The sequence below is a fragment of the Miniopterus schreibersii genome (assembly GCF_964146895.1).
Source record: "Miniopterus schreibersii genome assembly, chromosome: 16".
Classification (NCBI taxonomy): Eukaryota; Metazoa; Chordata; class Mammalia; order Chiroptera; family Miniopteridae; genus Miniopterus; species Miniopterus schreibersii.
The window spans coordinates 22,922,102-22,948,674 of NC_138116.1; the positions used below are offsets into that span (position 1 = coordinate 22,922,102).

General features: G+C 53.8%; 1 protein-coding gene across 3 annotated transcripts; it reads left to right on the plus strand.

The window, feature by feature from the left end:
* Positions 1-5,810: 5,810 nt before the first annotated feature.
* Positions 5,811-26,248, plus strand: LOC308546538 (signal transducer and activator of transcription 5A). Of its 3 annotated transcripts, none has more exons than XM_081115601.1 (20): positions 5,811-5,886; positions 6,762-6,856; positions 7,657-7,794; positions 8,111-8,267; positions 9,394-9,483; positions 11,844-12,018; positions 16,684-16,814; positions 17,041-17,192; positions 17,676-17,831; positions 18,199-18,378; positions 19,719-19,806; positions 19,906-20,028; positions 20,421-20,513; positions 20,987-21,193; positions 21,740-21,834; positions 21,928-22,058; positions 22,506-22,661; positions 23,337-23,403; positions 23,716-23,820; positions 24,836-26,247. In XM_081115601.1, the coding sequence occupies exons 3-20, from the start codon at positions 7,667-7,669 to the stop codon at positions 24,996-24,998; spliced, it is 2,397 nt and encodes a 798-aa protein (XP_080971727.1). In that variant the 5' UTR covers positions 5,811-5,886; positions 6,762-6,856; positions 7,657-7,666; the 3' UTR covers positions 24,999-26,247. The 3 variants fall into 3 exon arrangements, with proteins under 3 accessions (XP_080971727.1, XP_080971729.1, XP_080971728.1); XM_081115603.1 differs by having other exon boundaries at positions 5,832-5,886; positions 23,352-23,403; positions 24,836-26,248; XM_081115602.1 differs by lacking the exon at positions 5,811-5,886 and having other exon boundaries at positions 6,574-6,856; positions 23,352-23,403; positions 24,836-26,248.
* The last annotated feature ends 325 nt before the right edge of the window (positions 26,249-26,573 follow it).

Genomic DNA, 26,573 nt, shown 5'->3' on the forward strand with positions numbered 1-26,573 from the left:
AGAGACACCAGATGTCCAGGGCCTCAGACTGGAGGTTTGTCACCACCCGTGGTTCCGAAGGTGCTCCACTGGTGCCAAAGCTTATTTCTACTGGAGTGTGGGTGGTGAAAGTAGCTAAGTATGCCCGGCCGGCGTGGCTCGGCGGTTGAGCATCGACCTAGGATCCAGGAGATCACGGTTCGATTCCTGGTCAGGGCACATGCCTGGGTTGCAGGCTTGATCTCTGGTGCGGGCATGCAGGAGGCAGCCGATCAATGACTGTCATCATTGATGTTTCTATCTCTCTCTCCCTTTCCCTTCCTCTCTCTGAAATCAATAAAAACATATTTTAAAAAATAAAGTCTAGATATGTTTGTCAATGCATAGAAGTATGCGCAAGACCCTAGTAACTGTGGTGGCCCCTGCAGAGGGGGCTGGGGGACGGGAAAGGAGAGGACTAACTTTTCACCATATAGCCTTTTGACTCCTTTGGATTTTGTACCATATGCTGTACTATCCATGAAAATATTAGGAAAATGAACATTTTTTAAAAGGAAAAAAGTAGAGAGGGTGATTATGAAAGTAACTAAGCATCATGTGTGGCCTGCAGAAGGTACTTGATAAAGGAACACTTCTTTTCCCTCTTTTTAACCTCAGCCCAACCCCAGCCAGTTTGCTGGGCCAGGAGGGGGTGGCCATGAGGGTGGAGTGGGGGGACGGGATGTGAGTGACAGAGGTTCAGGTCCTTGCAGGAGTCTCCACCTGGAGACTCTCACACACTGCTCTTCCTCTTACCCCTCTTATCTCTCACCCATCTGGGCTCCCTTCCAGCCAGAGCCAAGGGGGTGGCTCTCTGGAAAGCCCCAGTCCCTCCAACCCCCCACCTCCTGGGACAGGTTCACCGTGTCCTCTCTTCCCAGAGTCCTGGGGTGATGCTGCATTATCCAGAGAGGGCGGGGCTGACAGAGGATTGCCCCAGCCACTATCTTGCTGGCTTGCCTGGTGGTTTAAGAACTCAAAAGTCAGCCCACACCAGGCAGAGATGAGGCTGCTGTTGCTACTGCCATGGGTGGAAAAGCAGGTCAGTAGGACTAGAGCAGGCAGAGGCCAGGGCGGCAGAGGAGAGAACCTTCTGGGTGCTGTGGGTCAGGATGTATGAGAAGGAAACAGGTCTGCACTAGTGCAAGGGAGTCTCTGAACTGTCAGAGCTTGGGGTACCCTGTACTGTTTTAGGGATCTTCATCAATTCAACAAATATTTATGAAGCCACTGTTAGGAATCAAGCAGTGGGACATGCCCCATTAGGCTACTAGTTAGAGCCACACAAAGAGGCCTGCGATACAAGTAGGACTGAGAGGCTGCGTAAAAGCAGAGAAGAAAATGCCCAGCTCTACAGTCCAACGCCCCTGAGCACCTTCTATGTGCTAGGCACTGGAGTGAGTCTTCACAGCAATGCCGGGACTGGAGTGGTCTCGCTGTCTGTCTTCCTTTCATAAAGGAGCTCACTCGGCACAGAGAGGCAGTCTTATGTGCCCAGGGTCACACAGCACAGCAGGATTTGCACCAAGTCCTTAGGACTCCAGAGCCTTTGTGTTTTTCTCTGGGCCACACTGACCCTATGCAAGATAAGAAGAATATCACCAGGTGGCCAAGGGAGGAAGGGCATTCCAGGTAGGTGGAATGGAGGGGGCAAAGGCTTGGAGTTGAGAGAAGCCAGTGCACTGGGGGAACCGCGCGGCCGAAGCCCAGAGTGATGGGAAGGCCCGTGCTCCAGGGTGAGCAGCAGCAAGTGAAGGCCAGGCTGGGAGCCAGTGAGGAGGAGATGGGGCATTGGCTCATTCTTTATTTTGGCTTGATGTTCCCCACTTGCTCCTGGGCTGAGGAGTCTATTTTTGAGGCTCGGAGTAGGGGAGAGGGCAGGGAAGACGTGGGTGGGTTTGTGCAGCAAGAAACTAGGTAACAATGAAAAACAGAGATGGGAAGGGGGGAAGGAATGCCATCCAGTCATAACAAAGGAAAGTGGCAGGCTGGTGGGGGATGGCAGGGAAGCACAGCCCTTTCCCACACAACCCCCAGAGGGTTCGAGGTCCATACTAGGCTGGGGGACTCACAAAAGCTTTCCTGTTAGGCTGGAAGAAGAAGAAACTAGCTCAGCAGGAAGAGGGGCTGGTAGTCGTTGTGGAGGAAAATGGAACATCAGCCCCGGGCCTCCTCGGGACAGCCACCAGTCCCACTCAGTGGCCCACCTCTCGTCTGTCTCACCAGGCTCGAGAGCCAGCCCCACTAAGGGTGGGCTCCTGCCTGCCCTCCTGACGGGGCAGGAACTGTGCACTTAGTACAGACGCTGCCCGCCGCCTCCCACCCCACCGCAGGTCCTGCCAGCATCTCTCCCAAGGGAGGTGGTCAGGGCCGCTGGGCAAAGGCGGGCAGCATTTCCCCCTCCCACCCACCGTGTCAGGCCCACACCCCTCCTCTCACTCTATTCCCAGAAACAGAGGACAGTTGCTATGCCTCGGGCGGGATGGCCTTGTGTTCTCTTGGTGACTTCACTGTAAATTGACTTCCCTGAAGAGTGGCAGAGGAAAGGGGACCGTGGCAGGAAGGGGGAACAGGCTTCACCCAGGACCCAGCAGCTCCTTCTCCTGTCCCAAATTCACACAAAATTCCTCACCATGTGCACACACACCCGCCCTGGGTCCTGCCCTGTCTTAACGAACAGGAATGGGGACAGCATTTTCTACCAGGGCGAGGAGACCCAGTGAGAGGCAGGGACATTGGTCTTGGGGGTACCTGTCTATGCTGAGGATGTGGCCCCCTTCCAGTGGCCTTGGAGGTGGGAGCTGGAATGGAGGTGAACAGTGCCAGCAGAGGCAAGGTGGGGGTGAAACAGAACGTTTAGGAGGCCAAGGGCTTCAGTTCTCGCCTCTCTGCTGAACACAGAGATCCTTCCTGGACGGCCTCCAGCTTTCTTGGGAAGGCTCTTCACCTCCACCCCACCTCCCCTCTGGCTCCCGCACAACAGGAACTCTCCTTGAAGAAGGGACTTGCAGCAGAGGAAACAAAGACATCTCTGTGCCACGTCCCTCCGCCCCCAAGGATGGTTAGGTCAAGGTGACCTCCATCTGTTCTTCCCAGGGAGGGGGCATCAGCAGGGCCTTCTCCTTCCAAGGGCAGGGCAGAAATGGGACTTGGGGAAATTCTTCCCTTCCTCCGTAAGCTCAAACCAATGCACAGGTCATACTGCCTCATTCCGCAGGGCAGGGGCACGGACTGACTTGGAGATGGACATGCCACACGAAGTGCCACAGGACAAGCCAGCCCAGTCAATGAAGACATCTTCGCTCTGCGGTGCGTGCTGAGGTTGGGGGAAGTCAAGAAAAGTTGTACTGAGACCCTTCCCACAGGGCCAGGAAACTTGGCTCCTGGAGCCAACTGTGCACTAACGGGCCAGACACCTGTGGACAAGTCTCTTTCCTGAACTAATCAAAGGAGATGATTCTGGCCCTGTCTACCTTCAAGGTTATTGCAAGGATGAATTGAGTCAAGGCATGCAAACATGTTTTTACATAGCTGTGCCATGAATCCGTTTGGGATATGCGCATACTGTGCTAACTACAGACTAGGCCAGGGATCAGTATTATTTCTAATAAAATATGGTCAGATTTCTCTGAGGGAACGTATTCCCATAAGAGTTTTTAAAAATTATTTTATTTTAGCCCTGGCCAGTGTTGCTCAGTGGTTAGCGGTTTAGCTCACACACCAAAGGGTCGTGGGTTTGATTCCCCGTCAAGGGCACATACCTGGGATGCGGGTTCGATTTCCGACCCTGGTTGGGGCTTGTGCAGGAGGCAACCAATCGGTGTGTCTCTCTCATCTCTCTCTCTCCCCTTCACTCTCTCTAAAAAGCGATAGAAAAAATATCCTTGGGTGAAGATTAACAAAAAAGAAAATTATTTTATTATTTAGGTTTTTTTCTGTAAGATTTTTTAAATCCTTCCTCACTCCCCATGTAATGCTGCGACTTGGAATTGGGGATAAGGGGAAGTTAAGGGAGACCATCCTGGGACCCCCACTCAGTCCAGACCCCAGGAAGTTTCTGATCTTCCTGAACTCCATCCCCTAGGCCTCAGTTTTTCTCCTCTATAGTCTGAGCCCCTAAAACCACCAGGGTGCTTTGTGGTGAGAAATAGCAGGGACCAAACCAGGGGACTGAAAGCAAAAAGAACCCCCAAATTTGACATTTCTGGGTAGTTGTGTTATCAGGAGTTATGACCACAGTCACCTCTGCCCCCAACCCAACTCTGACACCCTTCCCTCTTCCACTCCCCTGGGTGGCCTCTGCCCATCCTGGGAAAGCTCCAAAGCTCCTCCCCTTCCCACTGCATCTCTAAGGGAGAACGGAGGCACCAAGGACGGGGGAGAAACCCAGACAGAATCAAACGGAGGAGACAGAGACCTAGAGAGAAACAACCAAAAGAAAAGAAATAAAAAAGCAAGAGGGACACTCAATGAAGGACACTGTGTGATTCAGAGCCTCGCAGCCTGAGAGGCCAAACAGGGAGAGGAAGAACTCAGCCAGGGGGACAGCTGCCACCACTGCACACCAAGTGGGGAGGGGCACAGGAGGGCCCTGAAGGCACTGGGACACATCCTTTTAGGCCAACCCCTCCAGCTCTGTTCACTGGCACCTCAATGCTAGCTTTTTAGGACCCAGGACTACCCAACCCCTAACAAAGCCCAGCCCAACCCAGCCAGATGTTCTGTGGGTGGGGCTGCCAGCTAGAGCAGCAGGCCCCTGAAGGCCCCGGGGAGGAGGCTGGAGAGGCAGCGGCCTGGAAGTAGGCAGGCAGGGCTCCCACTCTGGAGCTGGCACCCCCATATCATCCTCTCCAGGTGCCCAGATGTGGGTACATGGCAAGGGTGGTCCTCTGCCCTCTAGATAGGACTCAGAGAACTTGGAAATCTAAGGAATCTGCTCCCATTGACTGACTTACTCACCTACTCAAAGTGAGAGGCTGGAGGGCACAGGTGCCAAGTTAGGCCCACCCTCCCTGTAGCAATGGATTTGGATCTGCCACTGGCAGGCTGTGTGACACTGGCCAAGTCACTTCCCCTCTCCAGCCTCTGTTTCCCCATTTGTAAAATCATCTTCACGGTTGTTTCCAGCTCTGACACTTGACTCTTGTTGCAGGTGCCCCCCTAGCTCTGTGCCTCTGAGCCTCCCCTGCCAAATCCATTGCACAGAGGGGGGAAGAAGGGAGGGAGAAGCCTTGTGCTTCCCCCTCCCCCGGGCTCCCCTGTGGAGCATCTAAAGAGCAAGGTTTCCTCAGTCCTTCGTGAACCCCCTTACAGTTTTCAAACCCTTTCCCCATGATCTTGCCAACTAGACTGTGACCACACATGGGAGTGTGTGTGTGGGACCCAGACGTTCCAGCCTCTGCAGCTTTAAACTTCGGGTTTTCTCTGCAGTAAAAAGCATGAGAGAGGGGAAGTAGTGAGGGGCAAGAAGGTGGGGAGGTGGCGGGGTGGGGGTGGGCAAATGGAGAGAAAAGGGCAGGTCTATGAAGGCATCAGGGACTGGTGGTGGGAGAGAATGATTCCCCCAGGAAAGAAGTCTTGGCCCAGCTGGGCCCTGAGAGGGCAGCCAGCCTGGCCCCTACCTTGGTGCTGCCAACACCAGCTGCCAGGCAGAAGGAGGCCCAGAGGAGAGGGAAACTGGGCAAAGGGGATGGAAGGCTTCCAGTCCAGCCTTGCCCAACTCTTCGGGCCCGGCAGGGGGCTCTCAGGGAGGGGCTGTGACCCAGGCAAGGCTCAGGGAGGGTGTTCCCGGCTCCGGCTCCGGCTAGGCCTGTAGGCAGTCGTGAGCTTGTGAGGATTCAAGACAGCCCTCTCTGGATCTTTCTGAAGGTAGGACTGGCCTCAGATTTGACTGGGCTCGGGTGAGGGGAGGGGCACAACCATTTATGGACCATAGTTTGCCAACTAGGCCATGTGCCCACTGTGTCACACTGGGCAAGCCCCTTCCCCTCTCTGGACTTCCATTTCTTATCTGCAAGATCTCGTGCGGGGATGGGGGGGGGGGGGTCCAAACATATGACTGCCAAGGTTCTTTCCTGTTTCAGCTGCAGAGGGTGAGTGCGCGGTGGTGGGAGTAATGGAAGGAGAGGAGGTGGGGCCCTGGCGTGAGCTGGCTTCTCTGGAATCCCCAGTCTTTCCCCTCCCCAGGGCCCTGCCCCTGAAGTCACAAAAGCTGTGTCCCCAACCCACATAAACACACGCACACACATTTACATTTTTAATCGAGAGACTTGAAAGGTTACAAACGCCAGAGCTGGAAGGTATCTCCAGTGAGTCTAACCCTTCCTTCCTCCCTTTTTACGGATGAGAAAACTGAGGCCCGGGTTTGGGATTTCCAGAGCCCGGGGTTTCCCAGTCCTCCCGCCCCCATTCCCCCCCCGCCCGCCCCCCCCGCCCCGCCCCGTCACTCCAGCGCCTCCAGCTCGCCACGGTCCGGAGCCGCAGACCAGGGCCGGCTGGGACTCCCGGGGGACCCCGCCGTCGGGGCAGCCCCCACGAGCGGCGCCGCCCAGCCTCACCGCGCGGGGGACCGGGCCTCGGCCGCCGCTGCGCACACGCGGGGGAGCCAGCGACCGAGGGCGGAGGCTGGGAGGGAGCGACAGCGGCTGGGAGGGGTGTTGGCGAGAGCTCGCGCGCTGTGTATGGTCTATCGGAGGCAGCTGACCTTTGAGGAGGAAATCGCTGCTCTCTGCTCCTTCCTGTAGTAACAGCCGCCGCCGCAGCCACCAGGAGCCCCGGCCCGGAGCGAGAGCCGCGGGCGCAGAGCCGGCCCCGCCGCCGGACGGCTCGGTGCCACCAGGTGGGTGGCCCGGCAGCGCGTCCCGGGCGGCGCGCGCGGACGGGGGACGCTTGACTCCCGTCCTGGCCCCGCTCCCAGGGACCCGAAGCTCGACGGCCGGGCGGGGTGCAGGGAATGGTCCCCGCGACCGAGAGGGAGTTTAGGCACAGCGCGGACGAGGGACTGGGAGAGAGGGAAGACGCCGCGGGTGGGCGCCGTCGTCGCGCGCAGTGGGCAGGGGGCGCTGTCGGGCTGGACAGTGGGAGACGGTGGCGCACAGCTGCTCGGGCGCCGCGGAGGAGAGGGGTCGTCTGTCTCCCCGACCCTCTTTTAACAACCCTAGCCACGTGCCCGCAGGGACCCAGCCGTCCAGTGGACGCCGTCGGTGGCGCGTTAACTTTGGGCTGGAACATCCCCCCCTTCCCAGAAATTAGTCCTCAGGGTTCGAGGCAGGGTAGGGGGATTCTTGCAGCCCTCCCCAGAGGTCCGTGGGCCTCCGCGGTCAAGTTTCTCTTTCAGTTTTTAGCTGTCCCCCCTCCCTCCCTCTGGGGAAGCCCCGGTGGGGCGAGGGGAGAGGAAGAGGGGGAGGGCACCTGACTTTCAAGAGCCCCTCCCCAAGCCTCTGCGGGTTCCTTGTTGGAGGGCAGGGCGGCCTTCCCCGCCTCACCATCTCTCTTCCCGCACAGGAAAGCGTGTCTGTGGGAGGGAGGGGCCTGGCCTGACCGACCGCGGTCCAGGCAGGGGTGGGCATGGAGGGCGGGGGCAGGCCCAGCCCGCGCCCGCGCCGAGGAGGCGCCCCCTGAGCCGCCGGCTCGCCCTAGGTGACCAGACATGGCAGGCTGGATCCAGGCCCAGCAGCTGCAGGGAGATGCGCTGCGCCAGATGCAGGTGCTGTACGGGCAGCACTTCCCCATCGAGGTCCGGCACTACCTAGCGCAGTGGATCGAGAGCCAGCCCTGGTAGGTGCCCCTGCGGCCCCCGCGGCCCCCGCCAGGCCCCTCGGCCCTTAGGTCTCTCCCTTGTGGTCTGGTCTGATTATGGTCCCGTCGGTTCCTTTCTGTGAGGAAGGGGCCGTGTTCCTGGGAAAGGGGAACAGGGAGGGAACCAGGAGCCTGGGAAGGGAGAGGGGATGTTTCTAGACGTGTTCTGCCAGCAACAAGTCTGGTGGGCTCCGGAGCACTCTTAGGAGCCTGGGATTTCCGCATCCCTCTTGGTGCCTCGCTTCCTTGCCAAGGGGGCACCACAGTAGGCTTCTTTCTCCTGCCCTGCCCCCAGGGATGCCATTGATCCAGAAAATCCCCAGGACCAAGCCCAGGCCACCCAGCTCCTGGAGGGCCTGGTGCAGGAGCTGCAGAAGAAGGCGGAGCACCAAGTGGGGGAAGATGGGTTCTTACTGAAGATCAAGCTGGGGCACTATGCCACGCAGCTCCAGGTGGGTGTGGGCTCCGGGTCATCTGCAAGGAAGCAGTGTCACCTTCTCTTTCCAGCATCAGAACCCCTGGGTTTTTCCTGGCCTGGACACTGACTCACTCTGTGACCCTGACCTTATCGGCAACTTTTCTGTGCTTCAATTTCCCCCACCCCCTCTTTCTAAATCAGACCTGTTGGATTCCTTTGGCATATTACAAAGCAAGAGGTGGGGTGTGCTTGTCCCCAAGAGAAAGAAGATGTGAAACGACATTCTGGACGGATCAGGCAGTAGGGATGGCGATAAATTGAGTCAAGATTCCTTTATTGGAGAAAGGAAGACTGACGGGTTCTAGAAATGAGGGAGTGAGGCAACCAGACATCCCTCTTGGGGCTCGTTTAAAGGTGGGAGAGCTCTTGAAGTGGGGCAGGAGAAGAGCAGAGTTAAAACTCTGGATAAAAGAGCCTTGAATTAGGGTTTAGATGTAAGATGTAGCTTCTCCTTCATTTGAGGGAAGAGGGGAGGGAGTACAGGGGAGAGAGGAAGTTTTTTGTGGAAGCAGGAAAGGAGTGTGGCTGGTAATCATAGTCAAGCATTTATTGGAACTCACTAGTATTTCTTAGAGAACTGCTCTTAAATATAAGCAGCAGGTGCCAGGGAAATAAAAAGTCCAGAAGAGGGAGGAAGCAGGAGAAGCCTCTGGGGTAGAGAGGGAAGCATAGGAACCCAGAGCTGCAGGATGGTGGAAAGTGCCGTGACCTTGGCATTAGGTGCTCTGAGCCTTGAGTCATCTGCTCACTTGTTTCTCTCTGGATAAGTCCTTAACCTCTTTAAGCATCAGGTTTCTCATCTTTGAATTAGGGATAATCATTTTTGCTATATCATAGGGTTTCTATGATGTGAAAGTCATAGGAGATGGTTGATTGGAAGTGCTTCGTAAACTGTGGGTTTCTAATGCACTGCAAACCAAGTGAAGATCTGGGAGGGGAAATCAGATGAAGGAGACAGAGGTGTCTGGTGACAGTTCCTGGGTCTTCCTGGGGAAAGCTGAGACAAGGCCTGGAGGAGAGGAAGGTGGCGGGCATGGCACTGCAGCAGGCATGGTGGATGTGGGGGATGGCCAATGGTGGCTGCTTTTGGATTCTTTCAGAACACGTATGACCGCTGCCCCATGGAGCTGGTCCGCTGCATCCGGCACATTCTGTACAATGAACAGAGGCTGGTCCGAGAAGCTAACAATGTGAGTGTCCCGTGGGTATGGGGAGAGGAGTTGGGAAGTCCTTTCTCTCCAGACACAACTGTGATTTATAAATACTGGCAGGAGAGGGCACCAGTGAAATAAGAGACATGAGCAAGAGGGAGGGGCAATATTATTTGCAGATATAGAGTGACCCCCTGGCTTCAGTCCCTGGCTCTACCACTTACTAGCTGTGCAGTTTGAGCAAGCTGCTTAACTTCTCTGAGCCTATGCTTCTTCAATTATAAGTAGGGATAGTAAGAGTACCTACCTTGCAGGATTATTGTCAGCATTAAATGAGATACTGTGTCAGCCAGGGATAGACAAACAGACCAATGAAACAGAAGAGGAAGCCCTAAACACACACCTACACACACACCTGGAAACTCAATCTATGTCAGAAATGGCATTACATATCACCAGGGAAAAGATTTGTCATTCAATAAATGGGGCTGGGGCCAAATAAGAAATATTCTCTGGTGTGGTTTGTGAGGAGAAATGGAACCAAGGTCTGTGTCAGAAAAACAAATACAAGCAAGCTTAGAGAAGCGAGGCACAAAGAGATGGAACAGGGGCTCATCCCCCAAGTTCTGGAATCGTAAAAGCGTTGAACCAAGGCTTGGACAGTGGTACAAATGTTATTCTACCTGCAATAAAGCAAAATGAGTTTCCTAAAATGATATCACACAGGTAAAGACCACAGAATAGTGCCTGGAGCACAGGTCATATTTATTATTTATTTGTTATTGTGAACACTGATTTCAGGAATTTGGCAGTTCACTCAGTAAGCATTTATTGAGGTCCTGTGGTGTGTCTGACCTGGTCCCCACCTGAAAGGAATTCAGGTGATGATAGATTCTCTAGCAGTGAACTGAGTGTTAAGGGGGGCATATGTGGGAAAAGTACCCAGCTCAAATTGGGGCAGGCTGGCAGGAGAGGTCTGAACTACAGTGGAGAAAGCAGGAGGGAGGAGTTTTTAGTCAAAAGTAGCAGCAGTACTTGTGAGGGCAGGAAGGCAGGAGCCATCCCATCACATTGGAAGACTTGCAAGTAGTCAGTGCAACTGGGGAGAAGGGAGCCAAGTGGGGAGTCGCGATAGGTAAAGCCAGAGAAGAAGCAGAGGTCAGGTCACAGAGGGTCTTCCAGTACAACCCTTGTGTCCCTTGACTTGTTGCAGTCACAGAGCTATCTGTAAATGTACAAGTGAATTTGGCTCCAACTAAGAAATACATGTCTATGATGCAGGTGTTGTCATGGTTGGGGGGGGAAGGTGGGAATCATTCCTTCTCCCAACCATCAAGCTGTTCTTGGACACCTCTGATGTTCTAGGCCTTGGGGATTTTGTGGTGCACAAGACAGACGAGGTCCTAGCACTTAGAAGGCTCACACCCTAGTGCAGGGAGACAGACAAGAAAGAAGTAAACCCAAGAACTAGGCACTCTCAGATAAGGGCTGTGCTGTTTTAAACGGGCCCTTCAGAGAAGGGCACTCTGAAAAGGTGCCAATTGAAGTGCCAGCCTCAGGAAGATTTGGTGCCAGAATGTTCCAGAGTGATGGAACAAAAAGTGCAAAGGCCCTGAGGCAGGAATGTGCTGTGTGTTCAAGGAACAGAAAGTAGCCGTTGTGCTTGGGTAGCAGGGGAGCTGGGGGAGAAGGGGGAGGCAGAAGCTATCAGCTAAAACAGTGGAGGCTGTGGGAAGGAGTTTGGAATTTATTCTGAGAACAGTTCACTGGAAAGGCCCTGGAGACTTGGTGAGAAAAAGATCAGACCAGGTTGCTCACATGTCCGGATCCGCAAAGCCCTTGTTGATGCCTCCGCTGGAACCTCACTTTGGGGTCTCCAGGATGCCGCCTGCAAGAGGTTCTCCTTATTCCCTCTTCCCTTATCATAAGAAGGCCTTGAATAGAACAAAGACAATGTGTATTCGCCTAGCCTGTTCCCCACTCTGTCCCCAACACCCAGCACAGCCCATGGCATTGGGTCAGTGAAAGAATGTGGAATGAGGGGTCATCATCATCACTAGGAAAACACAGGTAACTCCTGGGATGTGCTGAGTTCTGGTCTCTTCAAAGAGAATTTAGATGGACCGTGTTTGGGATACTCTGGAGGGGGCGAGAACTGCAGTAGAAATTTCTACTATGTTTTGTGAAGATGCCATAGTCTGCAGGCTCACAAGCTTCTCCTCCTCCTTTGTCCCCTCCACCCCAATTCTGACAAATGACTACCCTTCTGACTCAAATTGCCCTTCCTTCTTACTCTAGATTCCGAGTTTGAGGTCTGTGGCATTGACATTCCCCAAGGCCTGAGGTTTCCTCCCATCCTCACTGCCCAGCTCACTGCTGCTTGCACTTATATGTCCCAGGGCACCTCTCCTGCTGGGATCCTGGTTGACGCCATGTCCCAGAAACATCTTCAGATCAACCAGACATTTGAGGAGCTGCGACTGGTCACGCAGGACACTGAGAATGAACTAAAGAAGCTGCAGCAGACTCAAGAGTATTTCATCATCCAGTATCAAGAGAGCCTGAGGATCCAGGGTGAGGCTGCTGCAGGGTGGGCGGCGTGTGCGGTGAGGACGGGAGTGAGGCCCACTTTGTGAGCTCCTGCAGGGCTGGGGCTTGGTTGGTGTCTATTTCCAGGGAACCTTCCCTCCGGGTGGGCGCAATGGCTCTGGGTGGTGGAGCCCCTGCTGTGGGCCAGGCTCTGGGCTAAGACATTTGCATGCATGAATCAATTCAACCTTTACAACAGTTCCAGGATGTAGGTAGTTGTACTATCCCTATTTTGCAGATGGTAAAACTGAGGTTCAAAGAGAACAAGTAACTTGGCCCAGGTTGCTTGTAAGTTACAGAGGCGTGTCATAAAAATCCCTGTGCTTTATTAACCAATGTTGTCTCCTTAATTGTGGCCGTTGAGTGACTATCTTTTTTTTTTTTTAAACATATCTTTATTGATTTCAGAGAGAGGAAAGGAGAGGGAGAGAGGTAGATAGAAACATCAATGATGAGAGAGTCATTGATCAGCTGCAGCCCACAACCCGGGCATGTGCCCTGACCGGGAATCGAACCCCGATTGCCTGGATCCTAGGTCGACCCGACACTCAACCACTGAGCCACGCCCGGCCAGGCTTGAGTGACTATCCTAATGAACCAATGTAGGCAAAGTGGTCCCCAAGGAGAGGGAGTTCCTGGAGTGAACCAGCCTGGGGAGGGGTGGAACTTCAGGAGTGTCCCTTCTTTAGCGTCCGTTATAGAAGCTGGAGCTGGAAGGAGGAGGCGACAGTGGACAATTTTCCTGTCTCTTAGGTCTATAGTTTGCCAATGACTGCCATGATAAGAGTGTGGGGAAAGGAAAATAAACTCAAGGGAGTTAACACCAGGTACAGTGTGAGGAGCACTGAACATGGCCCGCCTTCTCCCGCGCCAGACGGCCCGCGGCGCTGTGCCAGCCCATCCTAGTGACAACTGGAAGTGTCCCACTGCCTTTTCCTTTGCTCTCCTTTTTCTGGCTTTTTCAGGTAGAACCTTCGGTCACTGACTTTAGACCTTTCTTCTTTCCTAACGTACATACTCAGAGCCATAAACTTCCTGCTAAGCAGTGTTTTAGCTGCATCTCATGATTTTGGATATGCTGTATCTTCATTACCATTCATTCTGAAGTATTTTCTAATTTCTCTTCTGATTCTTTTACCCCTGCATTTAGGAGTGGATTGTTTAAGTTCCAAGTATTTGGTTTTTTTCTAGATGTCATATCGTTATTGATTTCATTATTGAATTCCATTGTTGTCAGAGAACATATTCTTTTAAATGTATTGAGACTTATAGCTCAGCATATGCTCAGTCTTGGTAAGTGTATCTGGGAGACTTGAAAAGAATGTATTTTCTACAGTGTTTCATGAAAAAGCATCAATAATAAATTAAATAATGTTAACAAATATAATACTTATTTCTGAAAAAATATTTAAATATATGACTAATATATTTAAATGTATGTTATAAATATTTATATAATAGTATATATATTATGCATGTTGTATATAACTATATTTATACATCATATATTTATATGTTACATAAACATACTATAAATACTTAAATATATGTTAACTAAATACATATTTATGATGTTAACATAATAAAATTTTACCAAAAAAAGTAAAAACAAAAAACAAAAAAAATCTATATTTCCCAAAACAAAACTTAGTGACTAGAGTGGCATTGCTTTACATTTCTATGAATCTCTTTAATTTAGGGTGAATAAGAGAGAGCTGGATCTTGTTTTCAATCTATTGTAATATCACATATCTTGCAGCCTCTAGAAAATTCCACTGTATAATTATAAGAGATTAAAAGAGAAAAAGGCAAAGCCTTAGGACTTTTGAAAACAGTTTTGGCTTTGTGGGTCTCCTATAAGAGTCTTGGGAACCCTCCAGGCATCCCCGGTCCACACTTAGAGAACCACTGATCTGTGTCTTTATTTATTTTTTTGCCTTCCTGTTCTATCAGATGCTGAGAGGTATCAAAATCTCCTATTACACTGTAGAATTGTGTACTTCTCCAATTACTTCTGTAAATACTTCCTTTATGTATTCTGAAGCTTTGTTAGTAGATTCATATACAATTATGATCATTGTCTTTCTGATTGATTGACACTTTAATAATTATGAAATATCTTTCTCGATCTCTGGTAATGCTCATTGTCTTGAAGTCTACTTTGTCAGATATTAATGTAACTTCTCAAGCCTTCTTGTTCTGTATTGGCACAACATATCTTTATCCATGCGTTTTTAAATTTAAAATGTGGACAGCATAGACTTGTCTTGCTTTTGTATTTATTCTGACAATCTTTCCTTTTAATCAAGGTGTTTAGTCCATTAATATTTAATGTAACATTTAGTACAGTGGTATTGAGGTCTATACTTTAGTATTTATTTTCAGTTTTGTCGCATATCAGTTTTTGTTTCTCGATTTCTCCTCTTATTATTTACTTTTTTTTAGGATTCTCTTTTAAATTACCTGTTTAAGCTTTCCTCCTAACCCTGCCCTGTCAGTGTTTTCTGTACCCTGAGGCCTGCACATTGCCTGAGTCACAGTAGGTATTGAGTAAATGTTGGTGGGATGATTCTAGCATGTCTTCCTCCCATCTGATTTTATACCAGACTGATCCCAGAGAAAGACAGCCCACTTCCCAGAGGAGGGAACAGGATATCCAAGCTATTAGTTCTACCCCAGGCCTTGGACTGGTTGACAGTACTTATGCTATTGATCTTGGGTTTTCTGTTTCCTATTTATGGGTTTGGGTTAGGATTCTGGTTTGGGTTTGTACCCATCATGCAATGTCAGATCAGCCTCATTTATCAAGTTCTCCCATCAGAAACACAGACTATTGATCTGTTTGTGCAAGGGAAGGCTCAGCTCCCTCCAGTGGAGCAGACAACTGCCCCACATCTCCTGGCATCCTTCCCAGAAACTTCTGCAAATTGCCAGGAAAATCTAACTGGGTCACTCGCATAGAGAGGCTGGACCCAGATGTTGGGGGCACCACCACCTTCCTGTGGGTGGCGGGATTCCTGAGGCGGCCATCCAGACTACTGTGCTGTGGTCCCTGCTGGACAACGCTCTTCCTGCTCAGGCCCCTGCAGTGAGATTGGAGCCATATTTCTGAATTCTCTTCTTGTTCTGGGCTCTTCCTGGCTGTCCAGAGTTGCTTTGGTCTGTCCCTGCTTGTGTGACCATGGGGCAGGGCCTAGGTCAGTGTGACATGGCCCTCAGAGGTCTGCCAGGAACTTGACCAAGACATGCTGATGCTCACATCTTCTTCACTTTCCCAAGTAAGGACACTGGTATGTTCAAAAAGGCCATTGGCAGCGCATAATTATCCCAATATTTAGGATAGTGGTTCTCTTTGCGGGGTGGGTGGGTGGGGGGTCAGTTTTGCAAGCTGGGGAGAGTGGACAGGTGGCTTTAACTGTGGAAATGTTTGATTTCTTAAGCTGGGTTATGAATTCACAGTGTTTTTTGTATCATTCTTTCTACCTTCCCTGTGTCTTAAGTATTTCATAACTGATTTTTTTAAAAGGGTAATGACACCCTGGCCAGTGCAGCTCAGCTGGTCGAGTGTTGTCCTATGCACCGAGGGGTCACCTGTTTGGTTCCTGGTCAGGGCATGTGCCGGGTTGCGGGTAGGGGACGTGCAGGAGGCAGCAGATCAGTTTCTCTCTCTCATTGGAGTTTCTCTCTCTCTCTCCCCCTCTCCCTTTCTCTCTCTCAAAAATCAATAAAAACATTTTTTAAATTTATTTTTTTCCAAAAAGGGTAATGAGGCTCCCTGGCTCCCTGTCCTGGCCATTGATGAGCTTCCTAAAGCAAATGTGAAGAGGGCTGGCTGCCTCCTGTTCCTGAGAGAGTGCCACGGCTTTTGTGAGGGCCCTTGGCTCTCCCCCAGGCCACTCTTAGCTTCTCTCTTTTCTCTTCCGGTTGGTCAGCTGAGCTCACAGTGACCCAACCTGGACAAACTTGTTGGGCACCTTCCAGCACATAGAGAAACTCCTTCCCTGAGGAGGCTGCTGTGCTCCAGAGGCGGCCCAGGGCCCTGGAGCGGGGCTTCCCTGACGAGGCTGTCCTGGGAGGTCGGGGCTCAGAGCCACTTGTCTCTGTCCTGTAACCCATTAAGCAACAAGGACTCACTCTCTTGCAGACCTTCCAGGGGCCAGGCAGCCTCTTGAGCAGTTTCCATAGCAACCCTTTTTAATCCCCACAGCAGCCTGCTGAGCAGGGAACAGGATTCTCCCATTTTGCATAGGGGCAGACTGAGGCACAGGAGAGTGAAGTGATTTGCCCGAGTCCACCCAGCTGGTGAACAGCCAGGCCAGCTGCAAACTAGGCAGTGTGGCTCCAAGCTGGACCCCAGTGTGGTGTGAGGAAGGCTGGGCACCCAGCTGTGTGGGCTAGGGTGGTAGGATCCTCCTCAGCTGTGCCCACAGCTTCTGTGTCCCCAGTCTCTAGGGGGGAGCTCGGAGTTGGAGGGCCAGGGACTGAAGCTGGCTCCTCTCTGGTGCCCTTGGCTACCAGAGCCCTGACTTGCCATCGGTCAGACATGTCACCTTGAGGGTCTTGTCTGTAGGACAGGTGTGTGTGGTTTCTCTGGGTTTCCTGCTAGAAGCTGGAAGATCATGGCCATGGGTGTCCTGTCTCCTCCTCTAGCTCAGTTTGCCCAGCTGGCCCAGCTGAACCCCCAGGAGCGCCTGAGCCGGGAGACAGCCCTCCAGCAGAAGCAGGTGTCCCTGGAGGCCTGGCTGCAGCGAGAGGCCCAGACTCTGCAGCAATACCGTGTGGTGAGTGGGGTCTGCGTCCGTCTCCTCCACGCCTGGGGGTCCACATTCTGAGCTGTCGGGGGACCGGAGAGAGGGATAGAGCCAGGACGAGAGCAGGACCCAGGGAGCAGGAGGCCTGTGGGGGCCTGTGGGACAGAGCAGGTCAGGGAGGGGAGGCCCTGCCTCCTGAGGGAGGGAGGCCTGCAGGGTTGTCTGAGAGCCCAGCAAGGCTGCTCCGCCCCCTCAGGAGCTGGCCGAGAAGCACCAGAAGACCCTGCAGCTGCTGCGGAAGCAACAGACCATCATTCTGGACGATGAGCTGATCCAGTGGAAGCGGAGGCAGCAGCTGGCCGGCAATGGAGGGCCCCCTGAGGGCAACCTGGACGTGCTGCAGTCCTGGTAATGGGTGTGGGGGAGACGGGCGGGGGCAGGCAGGGCGGGTGGGCAGGGGCTCAGGGCGGTGCTACCAGCTGCTTATTCTGCTCCTGTGTTTCCATATGCAGCCACTTGCTCTGTCCTGTGACAGGTCTTATTTCCCCAGTGGTTCTGGTTCCTGACACAGACTTTGTGCCCCAGTCCTGCCCCTTCCCTGAGAAGGACGTCTCTGTGTTGGGGGTGGGGCAAGGCATGTGCAGAGTGAAGCTCCGGCTGGTGGGGTCCAAATCGGGGTCACGCCTCCTTTGTGTGCCTGTGTTCCTGGAAGGCAGGGCAGCTCTGCTCTGCTCCGTGGACAGGAGTGGTGGCTAAAGTGAAAAGCCTTCCTGAGTGAGGGTGGAGCTGGGTCTTGGGGGGCTCGCGCCAGACTGGGAGCCTTTTCACCTCTGGCCTGGGGGATGGGGTGAAGCTGGTGTCCTTCCCTTTGGCCTCGGGGCTCATGCGCAGGTGTGAGAAGTTGGCCGAGATCATCTGGCAGAACCGGCAGCAGATCCGCAGGGCTGAGCACCTCTGCCAGCAGCTGCCCATCCCCGGCCCAGTGGAGGAGATGCTGGCTGAGGTCAATGCCACCATCACTGACATCATCTCAGCCCTGGTGACCAGGTGATTGCAGCCTCTTGGCCACACCCAGCCCCCCTGTAGTTGGCATGGGAGAGGCAGGGGGTGCTTGAATCCCCTCTCTCTCTACCCCACCGCCCATCCCCTCTGTCCCCAGTTGCTATGGCTGCTTGGTGTTGACCTTTCCCAGTTTCTCTTGTGAACGCTCCATGGGCCACCTGTGCCAGCTGCCAAGTTCATTTCACTGCCACCCTCCCACCGTCCCCCAACTCTCAGTGGCCTCCCTGGGAACAGGTCTCCACCATGTGCTCTCCCTCTGCCTGCTGAGCCCTGTGCGAGGCATCCTCCCCACATGGAGGATGCCCTGTCCCCTGTCCCCTGAGGCAGCATCTTGTCACTTGTGTCCCTGCAGCACGTTCATCATTGAGAAGCAGCCCCCTCAGGTCCTGAAGACCCAGACCAAGTTTGCAGCCACCGTGCGCCTGCTGGTGGGTGGGAAGCTGAACGTGCACATGAACCCCCCCCAGGTGAAGGCCACCATCATCAGTGAGCAGCAGGCCAAGTCACTGCTCAAGAATGAGAACACCCGCAAGTACGTGTGTCCTTCCTCTCATGTGCCTCTCTCCAAGCTCAGCCTGGGACCTTCTCTGTCCTACACTTGGAGTCCTAGTGATGGGACAGCTCAGCCTCCCTCTCTGTAGTATTTTGTCCTGGTATTGCAGATGCAATCCAGTGCCTCTCCAGGTCATTATCTCTGTCCTGGTGTACACTTCACTTTTCCAGTCCCTGCTGTGCCCAGGAAGTAGTAGGTCAACAAGGATTGCACTGCTGGGGTGTTCTAGGATCTGTGCTAAGTACGGGGACACAGTGTAATCCAGACAGAACTAGGCTGTGCTTGACTAGCAGAACAGGCAGCAGACATGAGTAAAGATTACTGGTGTGTGACAAGGGAGACATATGGAAGTGGGTCAGGATGTGGGAGGAGCAGAATGACAGTCTCAGGCTGCAGGATGAATGGGAGGGAGCTAGTGAAAGCATGAAGAGGGAAGACTTCCAGGCAGAGAGACCATGGCCCTTGTCCTGAAGGTGCATGTGTGGAAGGAGAACCCAGGGCTGGGGTCCCAGGGTCAGGGCAGGCCACCAGTAAAGTGCAGTGAATGAATGAATGAATGAATGAATGAATGAATGAATGAGTGAATGTGTGAAGTGGGAGACTTGGTCGTGTCCACCATGTGATCTGGGGATAGGATGATGAGGAGAGATCCTCACCGTCTTAGATCTCAGTTTTGGCTGGGGAGGGAGACAGTCATATAAACTTTTTTGAAAATAAGGCAGTGTCCAAAAATGATAAGCCGTAGAAAGAAAATTAAAACAGAGCGATTATCACAGCATCTGGATAGACGTTTCAACACCACATGGGTGGTTGAGGAAGGCCTTCCTGGAAAGATATTTGACTTGAGACCTGAAGGAGAAGGTCAAGAATGTTTGAGGCAACAGGAAGAGCGAGTGCAAAAGTCCTGAGGTTGGCACCACGCTTGCGTGTTCAGCAAACAGACAAGGCAGCCTGGCTGGCTTGTCCTGAGTGAGGGAAGAGGAACCTAGTGAGGCCAGGGAGGTGGGCAGGGGGGATCCTGGGGATCCTTGTAGGCTGTGGCCATGATTTTCATTTCAAGTTCACTAGAAGCTGCTGGAGGGCCCTAAAGGCCCTCCCATCAATCTTGATGCCCAAGGTATTTTGAACCTAATAGAGACCCAGACCCCACCCTTGAAGACTTGGCTTGGGTACTCTCAAGTTGATGAGAAAGTAAGGCCGGAGACACACCGAGGAATGTTCTTAGGGGATGGGGCAGAGGCTGCTGGCCCCGATCAGCAGACAGGACGGTGCTCCTGGCCTGGGCCTGTGTGGAGATGGGGCTCCCCTCTCTTCCACAGCGAGTGCAGTGGAGAGATCTTGAACAACTGCTGCGTCATGGAGTATCACCAAGCCACTGGCACCCTCAGCGCCCACTTCAGAAACATGGTGAGGACAGGGCCTGGCTCTGGGAGGGAAGGCCTGCCCAGAGCTCAGTCCTTGTAACCGGCTCCTGCCTCCCTGTCCCCCTCTGACCCTACCCTACAGTCGCTAAAGAGAATCAAGCGTGCCGACCGGCGAGGCGCGGAGTCCGTAACGGAGGAGAAGTTCACGGTCCTGTTTGAGTCGCAGTTCAGCGTAGGCAGCAATGAACTTGTGTTTCAGGTGAAGGTGAGGCCACGTATTCCCATCCCCCGAAGGTTACCCAGAAAAGCGAAGGGATATGCCCGAGGCCACCGGGCTGGTTTGGGAAAGCCAGCGAGCTCTGCACCCTTTCTCACATGGCCTCGGACAAGTTGCCCTGTGATGCTATCAGCAAACCTACTTTCACTCTGCTGGTGCCTGTTTTCGAGGTTCTATTATAATCTGGCACCAGCCCACAGAACTTAGGCAATGGGCCAAGAAGAAAGATGTTGTGTTTTTTGTTTGTTGTTGCTTTGGTTTTGTTGGGAGGGGCTTGTGGTTGGGACTGCGGGTAAGTAATGAGGGCTGGGAGTCTTGCCCAGGCCGAGGGCAGGATGGTGGTCGTATGCCCTCAGCTCTCATCCTTTTGACTCCCCTAGACCCTGTCCCTTCCTGTGGTTGTCATCGTTCACGGCAGCCAGGACCACAATGCTACCGCCACTGTGCTGTGGGACAATGCCTTTGCTGAGCCGGTGAGTCCCCCTGGGCTCCTCACCTCCAGGTCCTCAGATCTCCCAGGGTCATTCTCAACCCCTCAGGGCCCCTGCTGAGTGGTCCTCCCCCAACCCAGGACCAGACCAGAGTGAGGTGAGGCGAGAGGGGCAGCTGGTGTGAGTGCCCTGCCCTTGGCATATCCTCGGGCTCTGTCCAGGCTCCTGTCTGAGGACCAGGGTCTCCCGGTCTGTGAGCTTGGTCTTTGGGATCTGGTCCCTGGTCTTCCTTAGGCTTGTAGTTTGATCTCTGTCCTTAGTCCCCTGGTCTGGACTCTATCCTGCACAGCCACCCCTCTGCCCCTGCCACCCCGCCTTTCTTTCCTTTGTGTTTGTCTCCTTTTCTGGATCTTTCTCAGTCCCGCCTGTCCCTAGGTATCTGTGTGTCTGTTAGCGTGTCAGTATTTCCTACTCCCTCAATCTGCCTGTCCCCCGCTTTCTTCTCTCCCTCCCAGGGCAGGGTGCCGTTTGCCGTGCCTGACAAAGTGCTGTGGCCGCAGCTGTGTGAAGCGCTCAACATGAAATTCAAGGCCGAAGTGCAGAGCAACCGGGGCCTGACCAAGGAGAACCTCCTGTTCCTGGCACAGAAACTGTTCAACAGCAGCAGCAGCCACCTCGAGGACTACAACAGCATGTCCGTGTCCTGGTCCCAGTTCAACAGGGTGAGGGACCCGCCGCCGGCTGCCTGCCTGGGACCACCTGGGCCCTGCCACCCCTCCCCCACCTCACAGAGAGGGTGCTGCCTGAGGTCAAGCAGGAGAGGTGGGGGCGCTGGTACCCTAGGGAATGCAGTCAGCAGTGACAGCCGAAGCAGGACCACAGAAGGAACCTGGACCTGAGAGTCAGGATCCTTGGGTTCTGGTCCTAACCCTGTTAACTAATTTGCCAGGCCCCTTCCCTTCTCTGTGCCTCAGTTTCCCCATCTGTGAGATGAAGGGGTTGGGCAGGAATGACTGTTGTACAGCCCCCCTCCTCCCCGTGGGATTGTCTTGGACCTCTGTGTCTCAAAGACCAGAGGCGAGTTGACTCTCCAGTTCCCTGGCATAGGGGTTGGGGACTGTGTCAGTTTATGGACGCCAGAGTGTGGGACAAGTAGAGTGAAGAATTGGGGAGGGTCTGGGTGAGGACAAGAGGGCGCTGACTGTGCCCTGGACCACCTGTGATGACAGGGGCACAAGCCCTGACTTGGGGTTTCTGGGGGTTCTCAGGAGAACTTGCCAGGCTGGAACTATACCTTCTGGCAGTGGTTTGACGGGGTCATGGAGGTGCTGAAGAAGCATCACAAGCCCCACTGGAATGACGGGTAAGGAATGGTGGGCATGGGGGCTGGGAGGGCCTGGGCTCAGGGGACCGTGGCTGCCGGCCCAGCAGTGACGCTATGCTCCACGCACCCCAGGGCCATCCTAGGTTTTGTGAATAAGCAACAGGCCCATGACCTGCTCATCAACAAGCCCGATGGGACCTTCTTATTGCGCTTTAGTGACTCAGAAATCGGGGGCATCACCATCGCCTGGAAATTTGACTCTCGTGAGTGCCCTATTTTGTCCACACTCCAGCCTCAATTTTCCAGCTCCCCATTCTCCGCCAGGCCTGCACCCTTAGATGGTACCTGGTGGGAAAGATAGGAACCGAACTCAGAGTCTGGGAGGAAGCACCTTCCCTTTCTATCACTTTCCATTTTGGAGAACCTAAAGTCATAGCCCCCTAGGCTCCGGGATCGCTGGGTGAGTCCTTCAGCAGTGTCACGCTGTCCCTTCTCTGCCCTGACCCAGCCTTGTTGGCATCTACTCTCCTGGTTTGCTGGGTAGAATGTCCCCACGGACGTTTCCCTGCCCTGAGCCAGGGAACACAGGGGCAGGGGTGCAATACAAGCTACTAAAGGCCCAGATGTCTCCCCAAGCCTGCCCTGAATCCCCACACCCCCAGTCCCCCTGATGGCAGTGGGCTGTGGGAACGAGCTTGTCCATTTCACAGCTGACCGCAACCTGTGGAACCTGAAGCCTTTTACCACGCGGGATTTCTCCATCCGGTCCCTGGCCGACCGCCTGGGCGACCTGAGCTATCTCATCTACGTGTTTCCCGACCGGCCCAAGGATGAGGTCTTCTCCAAGTACTACACTCCTGTGCTCGGTGTGTCCCGCCCTGGCCTCCCCAGCCCTCCTCAGCCCAGGGGCGCACACGCGGGCTAGGCAGCGGGGACTCCCCAGGAAGAGCCCAGGGACTATTCCCCTTGTGGGCTCTGGTCATGGGATGGTGCAGAGCCATGTGGAGAGGATTTCAGGGCTCACAAGTAAGGAGAGGGGAAGCGAAACCCCTGAGTCTTCTCTGCAAAGAGAAAAGCTGAGTAGACTCTCACTTCTGCACCCTTGGAAGAGGCTGCAGCGCTGGGGAGGAGCCGGGGAGCTCAAACCCACAGATAACCACTTCTTCACCCCCGCAGAGGCTGCTCCCCGCCCCAATCCCGCCTCCAGGTGGAGTGTAGGAAGCACGGAGGACAGGTTTTTCCTCCTCAACCTGTCCCCAACCCACTGGTTGCGTTTGCACCTCCGTGTTGATTCTGTTTCCTTGGCAGGGGTGGGGGCGGGGAGAGAGAAAGCAAAGGGCCAGGAAAGGAAGCCGGAGAAGGGATGAGATTGAAGCGAGAGTCTGCGTGGCCCTCAGGCTGGTCCATCAGCAGGTGTTCAGTCAGGGTCTGTGGGAAATCTCATCCTTGCTGAGGCCCCCGGGGCTTGGATAGGAGGCAGACTCCACAGGGTGGGTTTCCACCCCCTGGCGAGCTCCCAGAAACTTTGGTTCTTATCACAGTTCCCCCCTCGGCAGCTAAAGCAGGGGACGGATACGTGAAGCCGCAGATCAAGCAAGTGGTCCCTGAGTAAGTGTCCAGGGTCCAGCTCTGGTCTCCTGCTGCCCCTCTTCTCCCCTGGCTGTCCTCACGGTCACCCCCTCTTCCATTAACATGCCCGGCGCTCCCTTCCCCCTAAAACCTAGCTCAGCCCTGGGGAGGGAACTGGGTGTGGTCACCATGGGGTCAGTACCCAGGGCCCCACTCCTGCAGCCGGAGCCCCACGCCCAGTGGGCACTTTGTCCTTCTACTTAAAAAAGGCATAAAGATGCCCCCTGAGCCCCTCCCCAAGTCAGCTGCTGCCCTGAGGCTGCTGAGGCTCTGCTCTGCTTCCTCCTCCAGGTTTGTGACATCTGCAGATTCTGCTGGGGGCAGTGCCACCTACATGGACCAGGCCCCCTCCCCTGTTGTGTGCCCCCCGACTCATTACAACATGTACCCACAGAAGTAGGTTGTGTTCTTATGGGGCTTCATTGGGGGGGGGGGGGGCTGGGCACTTGGCCTTGGGCGGGACCCCTGGAGGGCTGGTGGGTCAAGGAATCCCGAGCTCCTCCAGGTCTGAGACCACCCAGCCGAGGCTGGGCTCTGGCATGTGGCCACATGCAGGGAGGTGAGATCAACCGGTAAAAAGCACAGAGCATTTTGAAACTACACATAGCAGGGTCCTTGCTCTGGTGCTAACTAGCTGTGTGACCTTGGGAAAATTATTGAGCCTCTCTGATGTTCAGTTTTCTCATCTATAAAATGGAAGCGAGAATACCTGCCTCATGGGGTTGGGGTCAGGACTAAATGAGAGTGTGGGTCAAGCACTCAGCACAGGGAGGCTGTTTTAGGTTTCACACAGGACAGCTATGAACGGGGTGCTTGTCCTTAAGAGCTGGGTGGGAACAGGGTATCATGGTTCCTCTCTGGAGTTACCAGGGTAGAGAATTAATTCTCTTCTGAGCTGAGGGTGGCCTGGGCTGGATGTCTGGTTGCCTGGGAGGCTCAAGCTGTCGTGAGACTACCACAGGCCTGGGGGTTGCCAGCCAGGTGGCCCTGAGCAAGAGTCCGAACATGGTCGAGCCTCATTTCCTCCCCTGTGAAGTAGAGTGAACGCCTACCTTGCAGGCGGCTGGAAGGATTGGAGTGGCGTGGTCACAAGGCCCAGGTCATCGTAGGTGCTCAGTGAATGGTGCCACAGGTGGGCAGAGCTCATCGGCCCAACCACCTCCTTTTACAGACAAGGACAAGGAGAGGACAATGAATTCCCTGCTATCACTCAGTGAGGCCGTGAGAGATGAGACTGGGGTGCCTCCCAAAGAGCCAGTGACTAATTCAATCTGGGGAGCAGGGGCCTGGCCAGAGCTGGTCTTGTTCCTTGATAGCCTGGTCTGAGTGAGCAGCAGGCCAGGGGCTGCCCCCTGGAGCTTGGGGCAGTGAGGCAGGCCAGCTCCCTCTGACATCCCCCTCTCTCTACCAGTCCTGACCCCGCCCTTGACCAGGATGGAGACTTTGACCTGGATGAGTCCATGGACGTAGCCAGGCACGTGGAGGAACTCCTGCGCCGCCCGATTGACAGTCTGGACCCCCGCCTGTCCCCACCTACGGGGCTCTTCACCTCTGCCAGAGGCTCGCTCTCCTGAATGTTTGAATCCCAGGCTTCTCTTTGGAAATACTCATGTGAAGGGTTCATGTTAATTGTGGTTTTAGTGTTGCTGCGCATATTGGTGTGTTTGCAGGCAGCACATGTACGCGTGCATACGTGTGTGTATTTGTGTGCGAGGTGTGCCCGCCTTGCCTTCGCAGTCCTGGGCGTGTGGCTGCAACAGTGGCAGCTGCCTTTTTCTTTAGATCAGGGTATCCCAAGAGCCCCCTGGGCCTGTCTCTGTTGTGGAAGAGACTGCGCTGCTTCTGTTGTGTCAGGTACTCACTCAGTGCAGGCAAACCTATACCTGTCAGGGCCTTCATCTGCTCAGAGCCATCTGGGTGAAACTCTTCAGGAAGGATGATATAGAGACAGGCAGCGTCTCTAAGCTTTACTCCTGACTTAGAAGCTTCGCCTCCCAAGTGTATGTGTGTTTGTGTGTGCACATGTGCATATATGTGCATCTTTTCTCATGCACATGTGTTGGTCTATTACTTCTTCCCTCAGAGGGAGGTTGGGGTTCAATTTTGAGCAATATTTTATACTTTATCTAATGAATATAGACTCCAGACTATTTGTGAACTGAGAGCTTATCTAGGTCATGGCCATGTCCCTAACACAGCAGAAATGGGGGTCATTTAAGTCAGGCCTGTCAAAGCTGCTCTGAGTGTGTCATTTCTTGGCCTTTGGGCCTCCCGTCTGGAGCGTGACGCCATTGCCCAAGTTCCAGCTACTTCCTACCCAATATCCCCTCCCTTCCCCTCCATTAGGCCCCAGCTTTCTTTCCTTGCCTCTGTTGCTTACAGGAGAGGTAGGAGAGGGAAAGATGGGTCTAGGACATGGTGGACCCAGGATTTGCAGGGGATAAACAGGGGACCCCCTCCAATCCTGGAAAAAAACCTGAATCAAGAAATAGGAGCAAATTAGCCTCTTGCTGCATGCCTGTGGGATCTGGAGTGAGGGGTGAAAGCTGATCTCTGCTTCCACTCTGCTGGGAGGTGGGACCTGGAAGAGGCCTCATCACAGTTGCATAACTGGCTGTGGTCTGAGAAGGCCTGGCTCCCAACCTCACTTGCTCCGCCCTCTGCGGCTATCTGGCCTGCGGCCAAGAGAAGCTGACCGTGGGATATCAGGAGCCCCAGGTTTAAAACTCTCTGAAGGCAGATGGGAATGAGATGGAGTCTTTTGTACTTTGTACATAGGCCACACGTTTGGAAAAGTGTTTTTGAATAAAATATTTTTTTCATAAAACTGCTGGTGTGGCTCCTGGTTGGGGAGCCCTGGGAGCTGGTGGCGTTTCATTCCTTCCGTCCAATGTGGCTGGCACTGTAATGTGTAGCCTGAAGCTACGACTATGCTCCTTTCCTGTGTTTTAAGGGTGCTGACCACACTGGAACACTGTCAGTGCTTCTCAGAAGACTAAAGAGCTAGACTCAAGGTCTTGGGAAAAGATGGGCAAGAATTATGGGGGGAAGGGAGCACGAGGAGTGGGAAGAACTGTGGCTGCCGCTATGAGCAATCCTGCAGCTGGCAGCTGAGGGCCAGGGCCAAGATCACTCTCAAAACCTTCTGG

What these genes read in the sequence shown, in the direction of transcription:
- LOC308546538 (XM_081115601.1), top strand. Translation starts at nt 7,667, where the DNA reads ATGGCAGGCTGGATCCAGGCCCAGCAGCTGCAGGGAGATGCGCTGCGC. An exon ending in CTGGACGTGCTGCAGTCCTG is followed by an intron (nt 17,193 to 17,675) that starts GTAATGGGTGTG and finishes GCTCATGCGCAG; the next exon opens with GTGTGAGAAGTTGGCCGAGA. An exon ending in TACAACATGTACCCACAGAA is followed by an intron (nt 23,821 to 24,835) that starts GTAGGTTGTGTT and finishes TCTCTCTACCAG; the next exon opens with TCCTGACCCCGCCCTTGACC.